Consider the following 16,327-nt stretch of genomic DNA (forward strand, 5'->3'; position numbering starts at 1 on the left):
ATTCAAAAGTAAGCATGCCATGACGAGTGTCTTTCTACCCTATTTTTGGAATTAAATTTCATATTATGTATTATATTAAATTCTCGTATTGTATGATACAACTGAAATATGAAAATAAATAACTATTTGTAAAATATTAAAACATTTCAGAAATAATGAAAGTAAATGAAATTATAAAATACAAGCATCTTTCGTAATTAATAATGGTTGAAGAATTTGAGTGTTAGTTAAAAATAAAACAAACAGTAAATGATAAAAAAGGACAAAACTTGCATGCTGTGCTTTATGTGCTGTTTTTGTTGTTTCTCTTAAAATTTTAATGTTATAAAATAAACACATATATCCACTTAGACTGTTAGACATCAAAATATATTTCATTTTCCTATAATTAGTACTTAAATTAATAATCACTCAAAACAAAAGTACTCAAAATAATTATATGTAAGTTTTTTAAAGATAAATTATTATACATAGGTTTTTTTTTTGAGGGAAAATTATTATACATAGGTTGGATAACATGATTATCAGCAATATCAAATTTCTTGTTGTTTATCAAATTTTGTTTTGTTTCTAAATCTTCATCATTAAGTTTCTAATTAAATTTAGTCAACAACCATAAAATTGAAAATTAATCAGAGTGATGATCCATTTTGAACCATCGTAATTTTCTAATGGTCCACTTTAGTCATTGATAAAAAGAAACTCAGATTAATCCTTATCATTTCCATACTATGAACAAATTATAATAAAATGTTTAATTTGTCTCGAATATGAAAATGTCATGGACTAATTTGAGTTTTGTTTTTATCATAAACTAAATTGGATCGTTAAAAAATTGTGAAAGAACAAAATATATCTTCACTCAGTTAACAATTAAGACACTCATTTGTTAAATACTCCCATATTATGTATATTGTTGAAGCTCCAAAACATAGCTTTCGTAAGATCACAACAATCACCGTAATTCTTCCAAATTCAACGAGATTAAAACATGCACATAGTATAACAGTGGTGAATGATCAAATCAAGAAGCAAAACTAAGGATGATATTGGCTAACACCAAAGAGTGAATGATCCCCACATGATTAGAATTGCATTTACTTGGAGTATTCTAGGAAGCTTCCTTGTCACTGCACCTACAAGTACAATTTCGTATTCTCACTACGTCATTCTCTACAATTGAATGTACACGTGACAAGTATTTTTTTCCTTGTAGGTACTCTTTTCACTGTCGTTATTATTATAATACAATATAAAATCACTTCAGGTAGGCCTTTCAACATTTCTCTCTTGTTTTTCTTCCTCTAGTTTTCTGTTAGCATGGGATGCTAGCAATAGCATTGTTCAAAGAAAGAGCAAAACAAACAACTAAATGGGGAACTGCTTGACTAGAAGCCTTCAATCCTCAGCCGATCATCCCAACTCCAGTACTGTCCCTAACAACAACAATCAATCAGGTAATTGAACCAACATGTCCACAATTTTATGTTTGAAATCATAGAAACTATTCATCTTATGTTTTAAATCACATATTCTTGACTTGAGGAGAAAGAGAGAACAAGTTTTGGCTTTGGTGGCCTTCTACTGTTCATGACTTATCTTTGTAGTATAGAATTAGAAACAGACAAGTTCATTTCGCGATTTTCACTCACTTCATGTTTTGCAAGTTTGATGTCAAATTCATCAATTTTCTGATATAGTTTCATAACATGACAAACTGTATTTCTCTTCATGTTTCAATGTTGAGTATGATTAATATATTCATCGATAAGTGGTCAGTCGCTCGATCTTATGGGAGCAAGAGCATCTTCCCTTGGCCCATCTGTATCTTGGATTTGTACTTGGAGGGTTGGAGGTGCAGGGTGAAACCCCTCCTAGTACGGTTCAGAGATAAACTTGTAATTTGTACAGTGGTATTTAAACATTGTATTGTAACTTTGCCTAATCGAAAAACTACAGCAGCCACTGTCGGAGACATAAACACAATTAGCCGATCTCTGCAATCAATTGTTTGTGTTCTTGTTTTGGAAGTTTGATTTCAAATTCATCAATTTTCTGATATAGTTCATAACATGACAAACTGTGTCTCTCTTGATGTTGCAATGTTGAGCAGGACTCATTCATTTATAAGTGGGCAGTCACTTGAGCATAGCGGAGTGAGAGTGTCTGCCATGTGGGCCAGGCCCATTCATAGGTTGGATTTGAACGACGTGGGTTGGGAATGCGGGGGTTAAGTCGTAGTAGCCAGTAGGTGATTTAGTGGTAAACTTGTAATTCGGACAGTTGTATTTAAACATTGTACTATAACCCTAAGAATTGCTGAATCAAAAAACTACATCAACCACTGTCGGAGACACAAGTACAATTAGCCAAACTCCGTAATCAATCATGTCTTTTATTGCGTGTGTTTATTTGTCTGTTTTCTTTGGAATCGAATTTGATATTTTATCACATAATAAAATCACATACCGTGTTTCTCTTGTTGTTGCAATGTCACAGGGAGTATTCTGTTTTCTGCTGGTCTCAGCAACTTAAGATTGATAAGGAATGGCAATTCCACATCTCTTGGGCGTAGCAGCAACTCTGGAGGAAATAGCAGACTATTTAGTAGTAGTAATAATCACTCAACAGGCAATAATACAAGTACATCCTTTTGGGGCTCTGAGAATAGCCAGGCCTCTCGAATGAGAGATGAGGACGAGTTTCCTTACGGGCATATCTTGGATGCTTCAAACTTGAAAGTTTTTACTTTGGCAGAACTGAAAGCAGCCACTAGAAATTTCCGTCAAGATACTGTGTTAGGAGAGGGTGGGTTTGGTAAAGTATTCAAGGGTTTCATTAAGGAGAGAGCAGAATCCAAAAAAGGAGAGGGTTTGACTATTGCCATCAAGAAATTGAATACTAACAGCATGCAAGGAGTTGCAGAATGGCAGGTATTGGCATTACTGCATCATGAGTTAGACTTTCAAAATTAGAAGATCACATTCACAACTTTTGTTGCTATGTGGTGGCTTCTATTTATATTGATGATACTTTTTTGTTTTGTTTTGGGTACAGTCAGAGGTGAATTTCTTAGGAAGGCTTTCTCATCCCAACCTTGTAAAGCTGTTGGGATTTGGGCGCGAGGAAGATCAGCTTTTTCTGGTGTATGAGTTTATGCACCGTGGCAGCTTGGATAACCACCTATATGGAAGTAAGAGCTGATAACATTGTTGAATACTTTACTAGGACATCCACAAAACAAAACTATAATTCTCCCCTCTTTTTGTGTTGTGTGTATTTTCCTTGATGTTATTTTACTCTGCAGGAGGTTCAAATGTTCAGTCACTTTCATGGGACAGAAGGCTGAAAGTTATGATTGGAGCAGCCAGGGGACTAAATTTCCTTCACTCCTTGGAGAAGAAAATTATATACAGGGATTTGAAGCCCTCAAATATACTACTTGACAAGGTAACTTTCATTTCATCTTTTGGTGAATTGAACATCCACTAAGCACATTTTGCTCATATTGTGAAATAATAGAAGACAGAAGTTAATTATTTCTCAATTTAATGGAAGAAAATATATCTAATCTTTTGGTTTGCAATAGGCTTACACAGCGAAGTTATCAGACTTTGGCTTGGCCAAATCTGGTCCTTCTGATGATCACACTCATGTATCAACACGGGTTGTGGGATCACATGGCTATGCTGCTCCGGAGTACGTTGCAACAGGTAACTTCTGCACTGCAAATTTCCTCTTAACCCCTTCTTAAACGTGTTCCAAAAGCATGAGGAGACACTAAATTAGTTTTTTGATGCCAATCAAACAGGTCATTTGTATGTGAAAAGTGATGTGTACGGATATGGGATTGTGTTGTTGGAGATATTAACAGGTAAGCGGATAGGCGAGATAACACGCCTTAGTCAGTCAAAGTCCTTACGTGACTGGCTCAAATCAAACCTGTTAAATAGAGGGAAGTTGAGAAGCAATATGGATGCAAGGTTGGAAGGAAGGTATCCACCAAACTTAGCTTCACAAGTAGCTCAACTTGCTTTCAAATGCATCCAAACAGAACCCAAAATTAGGCCATCAATGAAGGAAGTTGTTGAAACATTGGAAAGTATTGAAGCAGCCAATGAGAAACCGGCTGATAATAGAAAGAAGACTACTAACTCCAAGGCAGTTCAACAACAACATGGCCAACCAGATGGTGGTTAATGCTATGCAACCCCATTACCACCATCACATCCTTTGGAAATGATAGATAAATGTTTGCACTCAATGGAGCTTATGGTTAAATATGCATCCCAATATTTATGGATTTTGAGTGAAGCCTAAGGGTAACTACGCGCACAATGGTGAACTTGTGATAATCAGCTTTACGAGCACTCCAAAAACTAGGTATGACCGAGGCTTGATGTCTCTTTCTACAGCCAAATGTAGCAGTAAATTAGTAGCAATGCTGGTTTTTCAGAGTTTGAACCCGAGACCTCTTACAGTTAGTTAGAATATCTTCGGTATCCATCAGCTCACCAATAGAACCGCGTGTTTGGAAACTTCACTAGGCTTTGATAAACCAGTAGATGAAGTTATATTTTTCAAGTCCAGTTAATTTTGCATCATGTTCTTAGAGCTTGTAAAGTATCAAATTATCAATTCATGATTGATTAGTTTATTTGTACAAATAATTAATGAAATACTGTAGAGAAATTATTTGACATTCGGATATTATTGAAACATGAATGTGCAATAAGCTATAGTGCTAAATAGAAATCAACAAGTGTTAAAATTGCAGTAAGAAGTTGAAAAGAAAAAAAATACCGGGTTAACAACGCACCTTGAGAGTTGCGATGCGGAGGTGCAAGTGTTCTCACTGTGTTGTCGGTGACTGATAAGGCTGATTTACCAATAAATCATCTTATTTTCATTTTGAATAAGGAATAGTGTTACCTAGTTAGCATTTAGGGTGGGTAGGGGAAAGATTCTCCCACCATAGGAAAGTTGTATTTTTATCATTAGATTAAAGAGGTGTATTGATCTTATCATAGTCTATCTACACTTTATTTTTTTCTCTCTCTTTCACATTTCTTCATCCTTTATATCCGGAATTTTTTTCTTGTTCATCGTCCCAAAGGCCTATGCTAAAACAAAAAATAAATACAACAATTGATTAGTTTCATCAAGCAACAGATCCAATTTTAGATTCAAAAACCTCAGATTAATTTGTGTTCTTGATTAGATCTAATGGTTTGATTTAACTTTCCCATGGTGGGAAATTCTTTCCCCTAAATCAACCACACATTTTGAAGGTGACATTTAACATGGGAAAGTCTAAAAGTTTCCCACCATGGGAAAGTTAATATTAACCATCAGATTAAACAAAGAACACAATCTTATCATACACACTCCACACTATATTTTTTTTGTCGCTATCTTCCACCACAATCTCTCTTTCATACCCACTAAACCTCACGGCAACCACATCTCTCTCATGTTTCTCATAATCCAATCTTCTTATTATTTTATTATTAATTTGATCTTATTATTATTCTCACTTGAATCTCAAAATAAAAGAAGGTAAAACAAGTTAATTTGATTAATTTGCTATGAGAGTTGAAGAAAATGACTGTGAGAAATTTGGGTGATAGTTTGAAAGGAAAATGTGTGAGGAGTATGCTTTATGTGATGATGGATGTTGTGTAAGAATTAAATCAACATGATCGAATTATTATATGAAATTAGAACACACTTACTTGTAAACGATGATTACCGGATTCGCCGAGATTTGAGACAAAGTCTTCCTTCGCCTTTCACATGCTCCAAACTTAGGGTTTTCAATGGGGCAAACCACTAATGAGCAGAATAGTCAGAGTGATGGCAAAGGGGACCTAGCCTTTCTATTTATAACCGTGCAACCCTAGGCACCACCCATCATGGGCCTAACGTTTGGGCCTACACTATGTTTCTACACAAATCAGATTAAGTGCCCAAAAGCCCATTATTAATTGATCACTTTTATTAGGGCCTAAGCATCATCAAATGGATCACAACATCAGTCCGTTTTTTATTAAAACCAAAACCAACAATTGATTGTAGCCCACAAAATATTAGAAGAAATTCTAACATTCTCCCACTTGGGCAAAATCAATTGTGTATTTTAAAAATAAAATAAAAATAAAAATTTAAAAAATAATTTTTGAAAACGACTCTCGGACTGATAACAAACTTCCTAACGTGGCCACTACATGATCCCATGATGCAACACTTAATAAAGACTCCGTCCAACTAAGAACTGAATGATATCGAATCATGGCGGTAGTTATATCCTTAATTGATACAACACCTTCCATGGTTACAAATATCACCAATTCCGTCGACTAGTCATCTGTGTAGAGTGTAGCAAGAAATGATATGTCAACGTGATCATCGACCATACTATCATTTTCATTGTCGGTCCTCAATTTCCCTCAATGCCTTAAAGCCAGAGAAATTATGTGATTTCTCTCAAATGCTTAAAGCCAAAGAAATTATGTGATTTCTCTCAAATGCCTTAAAGCCAGAGAAATTATGTGGTCCACGGAAAACCACATTGCCTTAGCTCCAAAATAGTGTCAATCACCGGCATAGTGATCCCAACGACACTGAGCTCTAATTTTCACACATAATACATCAGCTCCAAAATAATGTTAACAGCCGGCATAAAGATCCTGTCAACATTGAGCTCAAATGTAATGCCTCAGCTCCAAAATAGTGTCGATCACCGGCATAGTGATCCCTTCAACACTGAGCTATAATTTTTCACATTTGATATTTGATATATACAAGAATTCATCTCATCATCAATAATTAAATTGAATGGAAATTCACATCAATATATCAAAGAAAATAAGTGAAAGAAAAATTCATCATCAAAAAATTGATAATACAAAATTCAAACTCCCACTAACCAAATGCATCAAAAGAATTCACAGTATTCATGTTATTCAAAATGACTCTTGAAAACAATGAACCTAAGTCATTTGGTTAAAAGAACAATTAGTGTCAAAGTTAGGGAGCCAATCAATGTAATAAATAATTTATTACCATAAAATATAGGAGTTGGGAGCCACTAATTTCAATTTCGACAATTTCTAAGGGTTCAGAAATGCTAGTTGTAACCTTTGATTTTAGTAAATTTGCTTCTAATGCAATCTACACAAGTACCTGGTTCATCAAACATTAAGAAAGGTAGAATATTTACTTTGATTAATTTCTCAGCCCTTTCCCCAATAAATATGATCCAAGTGCTTATGTCATGAAGTAAAGGATGTCTTCCTCAACATTAGACCTTATAGCAACAAAAGTTTTGACAACGAAAGACAACTTATATAAACCATCAACAAAAGATCCAGGGAGTCATGAACTATCTACTAGAGACCGTTTATATAGATGAACAAAGGGTGAAGCAAAGTTATGTGAGTTTAATCTCAAACTTAGTTTTCTACCTCCAAGAGTAAAACTAAAACAAAGTTGCTCCAACAAAGAAAAACAAACAAGATTCATCCTAAATGAAGGTAAGGGAAAAATATTTTTCAAAACAAGTTCAAAACTAGAATGTTAAATCATGGTGACAACTCCCACTGACTTCACAATTACTCCTAGATCATATTAATTTGAAATTAAGTTGACATCTCCCACTGACCAAAAGGTTATTTCAGTTTATGCATGTTCTCCTAGAGGCAACTCCAAATCTTACTTCCATTTCTTACAGTTTGACTTGTTTAACATCTCAATGGAAGCAGAATCACAAAGAAAATCATTGGTTCAAAACATGAATTCATTAAAATATGTCATAAGACAACATTCAGCTCAAAATAAATAAGCTATCATAACGAGGCCAATATAATTGTACAATCACCTTTGGGCAGAATGCACAAACTAAGGTCGAAACCCAAGCCAAAACCTCGATTGAGTTAATCAATGAGGATACATTGAACTTGGGAAATTGTCACCTTTGGGCAGACAAATTCTTTGGTTCAACATATACTCCAATAACTCCATCTTATATAAGTTAATCAATGAGCATGCATAATAAAAGCATAACAATTATCCTTTGAGGAAATATATGAGACAAAACATGAATGCATCAAAATATATCATTTGACAAGATATAGCTCAAAATGAACAAGCTATCATAATGAGGCCAATATAATTGTACAATCACCTTTGGGCAGAATGTACAAACTAAGGTTATAACCCTAGTCAAAACCTCAGGTAAGTTAATCAATGAACATGTATTGAATTCAGAAATTTGTCACCTTTGGGCAGACAAATTCCTTAGTTCAAATCATTCTCCAATAACTTATCCCAAATAAATTTTTAATTGTAAAATGCAATAACCACCTTTGGGCAGGAAACTACATGTTACGATTAAAAACATTCCTCAAGCTACAAAAAGAAATTTCATCAATCAATCAATAAAGGTGGTCCCACTTTGGTGGTAACGACCTATATCAACGCAAGAAATTCTTTTTGCATAGGAATCAACAACTCTTGTCAAAATACGACACAGAAAAAAATATGCATTATTTAAATGCATCTAAACTGGTCAATATCGTCTCAATTTGCATTCATCATAATTTTGTTTGATACAATGCGGTAGAAAAGTACGTTAAAAGCACATAAAAGAAAATCAACATGTAATCATGTGCTATCTTTTGGAAAAGTAACTATTACCGCTAAACTCATAATCTCATCAACAAGTAAATATTTAAATCAATTACCAACGCAGCGGAAATATGTGAGACTTAAATTTCACCACCATTGAGGATAAAAGACAAAATAGTCATAAAAAAATATTTAAGAAAAAACTATAATATCCTCAATGTAAGTCTCCATAACAAACAAAAGAGTATTCATCAACAAATGATGTTTGTTTCTCAATTATATATAATTGACATGTAAGATTCTCCCACTTGATAGAGAATGATAGTTAGATTTTCAATCCAAGACTTTAAAATATTTAAACAAATATTCAGCTATATTCTCTATCACACGATGGTCATGTCAATTAATATTACACCAATAAGATATCCACATCCCTTATATAATAAGGGAACAAGTGTAATCAAAGTGTAATCAAATTCAATAAAAAGAATTTAAATTAACTAAACCTTGACTAACCTCAAAAGGTGTAATGAATTCTCCTTGTATGTAGAGTCATTAAGCTTCGATGACTTAGAGAAAATTCCGCACAATTTGGCATATTGTCATCTCAATTGGTTCATAATTCAACAACAAACCAATATAGCAAAAGAAAGACTCTCATAATACATCAATAAAATACAAGGATAACATTTTTTGATTACCTTCATAATTGCTCGAAAATTATCTTTTACGATCTTCCACAATTGAGCATTCAAATAAGAACAAGGCAACATATAATTAAATAATTATAAAATCATATACATTGATATTTGGTGCTATGATTGATAAAATTGAGTGTAAATAATTTCACAAATACAATACTTTAATAGAATAATTCACTTCTATAAAAGAGAATTTCACAAATAATATTTTAGACTCATCCATGGGAATATATATCTCACAAAAAAAAATTACATATTTCACAAAATAAAATTTATTCCCATAAATAAAAATGTGAAAACAATGTTTGGAAATTATTTCCAATCAAATTACTCAATTTTAAAAACAAATCAATCCACCAAAATCAAATAAAATCCTTTTGAAAATTGAAAATTTGATCCATAAAATATTAATCATGGTGTTTCCATCCGGATTTGAGATAAAATAAAATTATGCATGATGGAATATTAATATAATAATCATGCCAATATTTATTCACATTAGATGCACATGCACAATGAATCACAACATGTGAAATTTGTTTCAAAAACCGCAAACCTTATGGCAACAGAAACAAATATAACATCAATTTTTTTTTTTTTAGTGACAAAAACAACATCAAAAGGAGTAGCACAAAAACACATGGTCTTAATTTGAACATGACTACTCAAAATTGTCTCTGGATCCACACATGCAATTGTAATTCAATCATGATAAACATATTTTTAAAGCAACTTCAATCTATGCATAAACCAAATCTCAAATCCACTCAAATAATAGAATAGAAACTATAGTCTTGTATAAAGGAAACTATCCATAAACTTAACAGAAGAAGGAGCCACACAAAATGGATCAATTTACCAATTTCACATGTATTAATACATCTTTGACACATATAAAAATAATAATAATTAAGCAAACAATTATTAAACTCAAACCATCTTTCATATTGATCAAGAAAATTTTCCAAAATTCCACAAAGAAAACAATCAAAACTCTTGTTCAAGTAATTTCAATGAAAATTGTTTGCATATTCAAAGACCGAGCACATACAACAATAGGAAATATTTTATTTTAGTATGAGTCACATAATTTTGAAAATTGAAACAATTTCAATAATTCATTTTGAACATGAAAAACCAAATCTTTCAATTCAAAGCTTCAAACTGAATGCTCAAAACAAGAACAAATTCTTGAAAGCAAAGTTGAACTTTTTAAACAAATATGCAAATTCATCATGAAGTACAGACCATATATAAAAATATATCAGCCCAAAAAATACCAAGGTGAAATCAAATTCCAAGATATGGCAACGATGTTAGAGAGGAAGAAAAAAAAAATGAGACAAAGTGAAAAGATTTAATTCTAAATCTTTAGAAACAAATCACTCAAAAATTAATCGATGTCCATATCCACTTTAAGAACTTGAATTCAATCGCATGATGAGAAGCATATCTTTTCCGGTCCATATTTATATAAAATAAATTAATATCCACAAAAAATATCACTTTTGTAATATATAGATTCAATCCAAAATATGAACATAAATTCTGTCCAAATTAAAACATAAATAATCAAAGTATGAAATTGAAAATGATTATCACTCTGTGGTTCACAAAAATTCCATAAAATTGAATTTGTGTAAAAGCATAAATGCCCCTATCAGTACATAGGCATATGTATACATAGGCATATACACATTGTTTAACTACCTTTGTGAATTAGTGCCGAAATCAAGTAGCAATATCAGGTGCCCTTAACCCTTTATAATTATTGCAACAATTGAAAATAGTTAAGGCAACGGAAACAAAATAAAAAATAAAAAAATATTCGGAAGTCCTTAATTTTGTTGTGAAATAATTTTGCGTTCAAATTGATTCTTTGAGATATCAATTCTCATCCAATAAAATTGCAGAAATCCATGTTCAATAACAATTTTAGATCCGATTCCCACCGAAAAAGATAATAATAATAATATTAATAATAATAATAATTCTAGTTCACTTCACTTTGATAATAAAGTGGAACCAAAAGAAAAAATTTGATCAGGATGAATAGTGAGGGAACCCAAAGGATCAAAATTGCCGAAGCCGTAACAAACAATTTAATTTTTGTTTTCTTTCTCAAAATTAATTGGTGAAGCAATCGACATAACTCACATGATCTCAAAATTAAACCAATTACAGTTTGAAATTGAAACCGTGAGGAAATTTTTAGAAATTAAATGCGAGCCGAAAACATTGAATACTATCTCAATCCCAATAATATTAGGGTTCTAAATCATATAAAATTAGGCTCTGATACCACACGTAAGAATTAAATCAACATGATCGAATTATTATATGAAATTAGAACACACTTACTTGTAAACGATGATTACCGGATTCGCCGAGATTTGAGACAAAGTCTTCCTTCGCCTTTCACATGCTCCAAACTTAGGGTTTTCAATGGGGCAAAGCAGAATAGTCAGAGTGATGGCAAAGGGACCTAGCCTTTCTATTTATAACCGTGCAACCCTAGGCACCACCCATCATGGGCCTAACGTTTGGGCCTACACTATGTTTCTACACAAATCAGATTAAGTGCCCAAAAGCCCATTATTAATTGATCACTTTTATTAGGGCCTAAGCATCATCAAATGGATCACAACATCAGTCCGTTTTTTATTAAAACCAAAACCAACAATTGATTGTAGCCCACAAAATATTAGAAGAAATTCTAACATGTTGGTGTTGTTTACTGATTGAAAACTTATCAGTACACCTCTTGATCTATTTTCGTTTTCCAGAAGAAAAAGAATTAGCAGAACCATTTTTGTAGCATTTAACTTTCACTGTTCTTTTACTCTTTTCCTCTCAAACAAACCTACCGTAAAAGTAGCGCACAAAACATTAGATATGTTAAGATTTCTTTACTTCAGCCAATCTTTAAACAGTTCATAGGTTAATGGTAACTGTGAATCTGATGCAACAGTTTGTTCATCAAAGGTGAGCATAGGGTAGCCTTGTCCTTCAGCGATGATTTTGAGGGTTTGTTTCTGGAAAATTAGAGAGAGATGGTGGTGAGGTTACTGGGTATGAAAGAGAGATGGTGGTGGAGGATAATGACAAAAAATCTAGTGTTGAGTGTGTATGATATAATTGCGTTCTTTATTTGATCTGATGGTTAATGTTAACTTTCACATGGTGGGAACTTTTAGACGTTTTCCATGTTAAATGCCACCCATTTTGAATGCACCCGTTAAAGCGAGTAGAAGTTCCCCGACTTCACCTTCGTCTACTAAATATGAAAAGGAAAACCATCCCATTTTAACAAGGTTAAAGTTTCCATTTTATCTCTTTTTGGTGGTGGCAGAGATTTGAACCTCTAACCCTACATATTTTATGCATTATGAGCTAAGCTCACGAGTACTTTTATTTTATCTCTAATAGACATACCAACGTCCACACTCCACGTAGTTATGTTAAGTAGAAATTTTATCATACACAGGACACCTAGGTTCTGGGACGGACCATTTGAGAGGGATTGTAGGCCATGGCCTACACTTGATTTTGGAAAATAAAAAAATTTTAGTACTTAATATAATAAAAATGAAATAACATTCTTTTTTTTTGTTGAGAGAAACGAAATAACATTCATCAATATTATAGATTATGCCTACACTATATTTTGATTTTTTTTTTATGTGTGAGGTGTATTGTTAAAATAGTATTTTATTGTCTTTAATTTGTTAATGTGGTCATCAAATAAATTTTTGCTAATCAATTTGATAGATAAAACTATTAACAAAAAAGATATTTGAGAATGTGTTTGTAATTTTGATAAATTCATATATATATATAGTGACAATGTATCACACATTTAGAGATCAAAATGACTATTTATTATTTATTTAGAACTCTACATGTGACAACCAACTAAAAGATATATATATATATATATATATATATATATATATATATATATATATATATATATATATATATATATATATATATATATGTTGTCTTCGCTATTCAAAATTTCTACATCCGTTCCTGAATATAGGTTGCAACCATGGCTTAAATGTAACATGGGTGTGTGCTATTGATCAACTTAGTTATAGGCTCTATCCTAATTTTCTACTCTTGTGTTGAAAACTCTTGTCTGCGTTCAGAAGCTTTCTCTTTTATGATCCCGAAGGTCGAAGAGGTAGTGGAATCATTAAAAAAAAACATCTCTTAGAAGTCCTTTTTGGAAAAACAAGAAGGAGGTCCCCGTACGTTTCATAAAAGGTACTCCCTCCGGTCCTATATATAAGAAAAGATTCTTTTTTTAGATACATTTAATAATTAATGTATCTAGTCTTCATTGTAAACGAGATACATTAATTATTCAATGTATCTAAAAAAAGAATCTTTTCTTACATATAGAACCGGAGGGAGTATGTAGTAAATCTTTAGGTTTTGTTTAGGGGTTTAGAGGGAGGGGAAAGGATGACTTTGGAGGTGGAAAATATATGAAAAAAAATAGAGAAATCTTTTATATTTTTTGAAAGTGTAAATTTTATAGAATGATAAATTAATGGGTATTGTTAATATATTTTTTAATTTTTAGAATATCATAACAACATAAACTGAGTTTAAAATATTAATATAAACCCTATAAAATTATCCCCAATACAATTTTTTAGTTCTTCCAACTGAGAGTGATTTTAAATTATGAATAAAAAATTAACGCAAAGCTCTTCTTTCTTTGATTTGAAAAGAAGGTGAGAGAGCCTTAACTAGGTGTGGGAACAGGTCAGGCCGTCCGACAGGGGCCTACGACCTAGCTTATTTAAAGCCTAGCTCGGTCCAGCTCGTTTATTAACAAGGTCAGGCTCAAGCTTTTTATAAGGCCTATTTAATTAAACAGGCCAGACTAAGGCTTGCAAAAAAGCCTATTAAGCCCATCAGGCCGGCCTATTAAGCTTTTTATTATAATATATCTTTCATTATTGATATTTTTGAAGTTTTTTTTCTTCATAAACACAAGCCTTCATATGATTGATTATTTAGTAGCGGATATATTGGTGTGATTAGACCTTCATAAGAATTCATCATTTAGTAGCAAACATATTTGTGTGCTTTAGGCCTTAATAAGTTTTGGCCTATTTAGAAGTATGCTTACATGTGTTGTCAGGTCTTAACATAAAATAGGCTTTTAAATAGGCGTTCAGGCTTCATCAGACCTTTAAAAAGGTCAGGCCAGGCCTCGAAAATAAGCCTATGACGGGTAATAGGCCAGGCTCAGGCCTATAATTTTTGAAGTAGGCCAGGCTTAGGCCTTACAAAGCCCGGCCTGGCCTAGCCTATTTCCACCCCTAGCCTTAACCCTCTGGTCTGTGGGTAAACCATTCAAAGATAGAAAGCAAGTGTTCTGCATGAGGAGCAGTTTATGAAACAGAAATCCCGAGTAAACAGGCTCGAAGATGGTGATCAAAACACTAGCTATTTTCACAGAGTTGTCAAAGCCAAAGCTGCTAAGAGCAGAATTCTATCTATCACCTCTGCTACATGAGATTGAGGAACCTGCTTTGATTAAAAAGGATTTTCTCATTCTAATGTCTTCTATTTCTTCTATTTACTCTTTTCTTTTTCTAAAACCCTTCCCTCCCCTCCAAACTCCCATGCAAAATTTTAGGTTTGATGATTACTTAAGCCTTCCCCCTGCTGTACTGAAGGTTGGTGCTCCACCTTCCTCTTTCTCCTTGATTTAAGAGCAATGATATTCTAACAACCAAAAATCAATAACTTTTGTGACAACCATCAATTTTCAAAGGAAAAGTAGATAGTGACACGGAAACCAAAACAATAGAGAGAGAAAGTAAAAAGATAATGTGAGTATGAGAGATAAAGTTGTCACATAGGTTGTCACAAAATGGTTGTTAGAATATCATTTCTCTTGATTTAATTGTCTGTGTTTTAGTGGTTTGAGTACCACTTGTTCTTCAGCATGGTTTTTCGACTAACCGGTTTTGTATATATGAGGGACTGTTTGTTTTTGTAGTGGCCCTTTTAGCACACCTTATGTTAAAGAGGAACCACTATCGTTGGTAATATATTCTATTTTTAATTCTTCAAAAAAAAAAAAAAGATTAGTACTACTTTTACTTTTTTTCCTCATTCAATATTTTAATCTTTTGCCGTATAATAGAACAACGGCTAGTGTGTGGTTAAAGAACCTAATGACAACTCTTAAAATTTGGGTAGATACTAATTTAACCCTACAAAATTGATTTATAAAGTGAGAGATGTCTCACATTTATAAATATATATTTTTTGGCCATAGTAAAATTTATTTTACTTTGGCTACTCATTCAAGAAGAATATATCATTATTCTTCACCACACAAAGTCTAATTTGATGTTTAACGACCTTATCAATAATTGGAATGACGTTAACTCACAAAGTTTCATAAAATTCGGACCAACTTTAGTAAACATTTTACATATCGAGAGTTTTTTTTTTTTCAATATCTGTGCAATCTCAATAACTAATTTGAGCATATAGACCAATTCAATGGTTTACTTATGTTGTATTATTTTTATGTTACGAACACTTCCACCAATACACTTGTGAAGCCATAGGTTATTGGAAGGATGAATATGAGAAATATTTACAAAATGGAATAGAATTGTAGAATATTCATACTCTCAAGGAGAAAGTTAGAAACCATTTTGGTGATTTATTCTCTAAAAACTTAAAGGTCAACTACAATTAACTCACTGTGTTTATCTAGCAATTACCCAATTTTGTCCACAAGCAGCCATACACGGACAAAATATCCGTGGTGAGCTTCTGAATTCCATAAGATTCCAAGACAATGAAAATGTTATATATAAATGCATACCATGCTGATTAATTTTTCAAAACAAACCAAGTAGCTATAGGACATTAACTTCATTTTGTTCCGTGTGTTCATTCCAAACAACGAAAGGCTAAATTAGATTAAAAAACGGTTATGATAGGAGGTAAAT

General features: G+C 32.6%; 1 protein-coding gene and 1 long non-coding RNA gene across 2 annotated transcripts; one reads left to right on the top strand and one right to left on the bottom strand.

Annotated features, from left to right (window-relative positions):
• Positions 1–1,016: 1,016 nt before the first annotated feature.
• Positions 1,017–2,583, bottom strand: LOC146903037 (uncharacterized). The gene is made up of 2 exons (XR_015021473.1): positions 2,470–2,583; positions 1,017–1,436 (listed from the first exon to the last, which is right to left on the bottom strand). It is a non-coding gene; the product is annotated as an uncharacterized LOC146903037 (long non-coding RNA).
• Positions 1,293–4,719, top strand: LOC146903038 (putative serine/threonine-protein kinase PIX13). Its single transcript, XM_085732603.1, has 6 exons — positions 1,293–1,457; positions 2,500–2,933; positions 3,058–3,193; positions 3,308–3,450; positions 3,590–3,713; positions 3,812–4,719. Exons 1-6 carry the CDS (start codon positions 1,373–1,375, stop codon positions 4,198–4,200), a joined length of 1,311 nt encoding a protein of 436 aa, XP_085588729.1. The 5' UTR covers positions 1,293–1,372; the 3' UTR covers positions 4,201–4,719.
• Positions 4,720–16,327: the final 11,608 nt, after the last annotated feature.

The sequence above is a fragment of the Medicago sativa genome, chromosome 8 (genome assembly GCF_051527215.1).
Source record: "Medicago sativa cultivar Bolivia chromosome 8, Bolivia_mono, whole genome shotgun sequence".
Classification (NCBI taxonomy): Eukaryota; Viridiplantae; Streptophyta; class Magnoliopsida; order Fabales; family Fabaceae; genus Medicago; species Medicago sativa.

What these genes read in the sequence shown, in the direction of transcription:
- LOC146903038 (XM_085732603.1), top strand. Translation starts at nt 1,373, where the DNA reads ATGGGGAACTGCTTGACTAGAAGCCTTCAATCCTCAGCCGATCATCCC. An exon ending in GGATAACCACCTATATGGAA is followed by an intron (nt 3,194 to 3,307) that starts GTAAGAGCTGAT and finishes TTTACTCTGCAG; the next exon opens with GAGGTTCAAATGTTCAGTCA. An exon ending in TCCGGAGTACGTTGCAACAG is followed by an intron (nt 3,714 to 3,811) that starts GTAACTTCTGCA and finishes CCAATCAAACAG; the next exon opens with GTCATTTGTATGTGAAAAGT.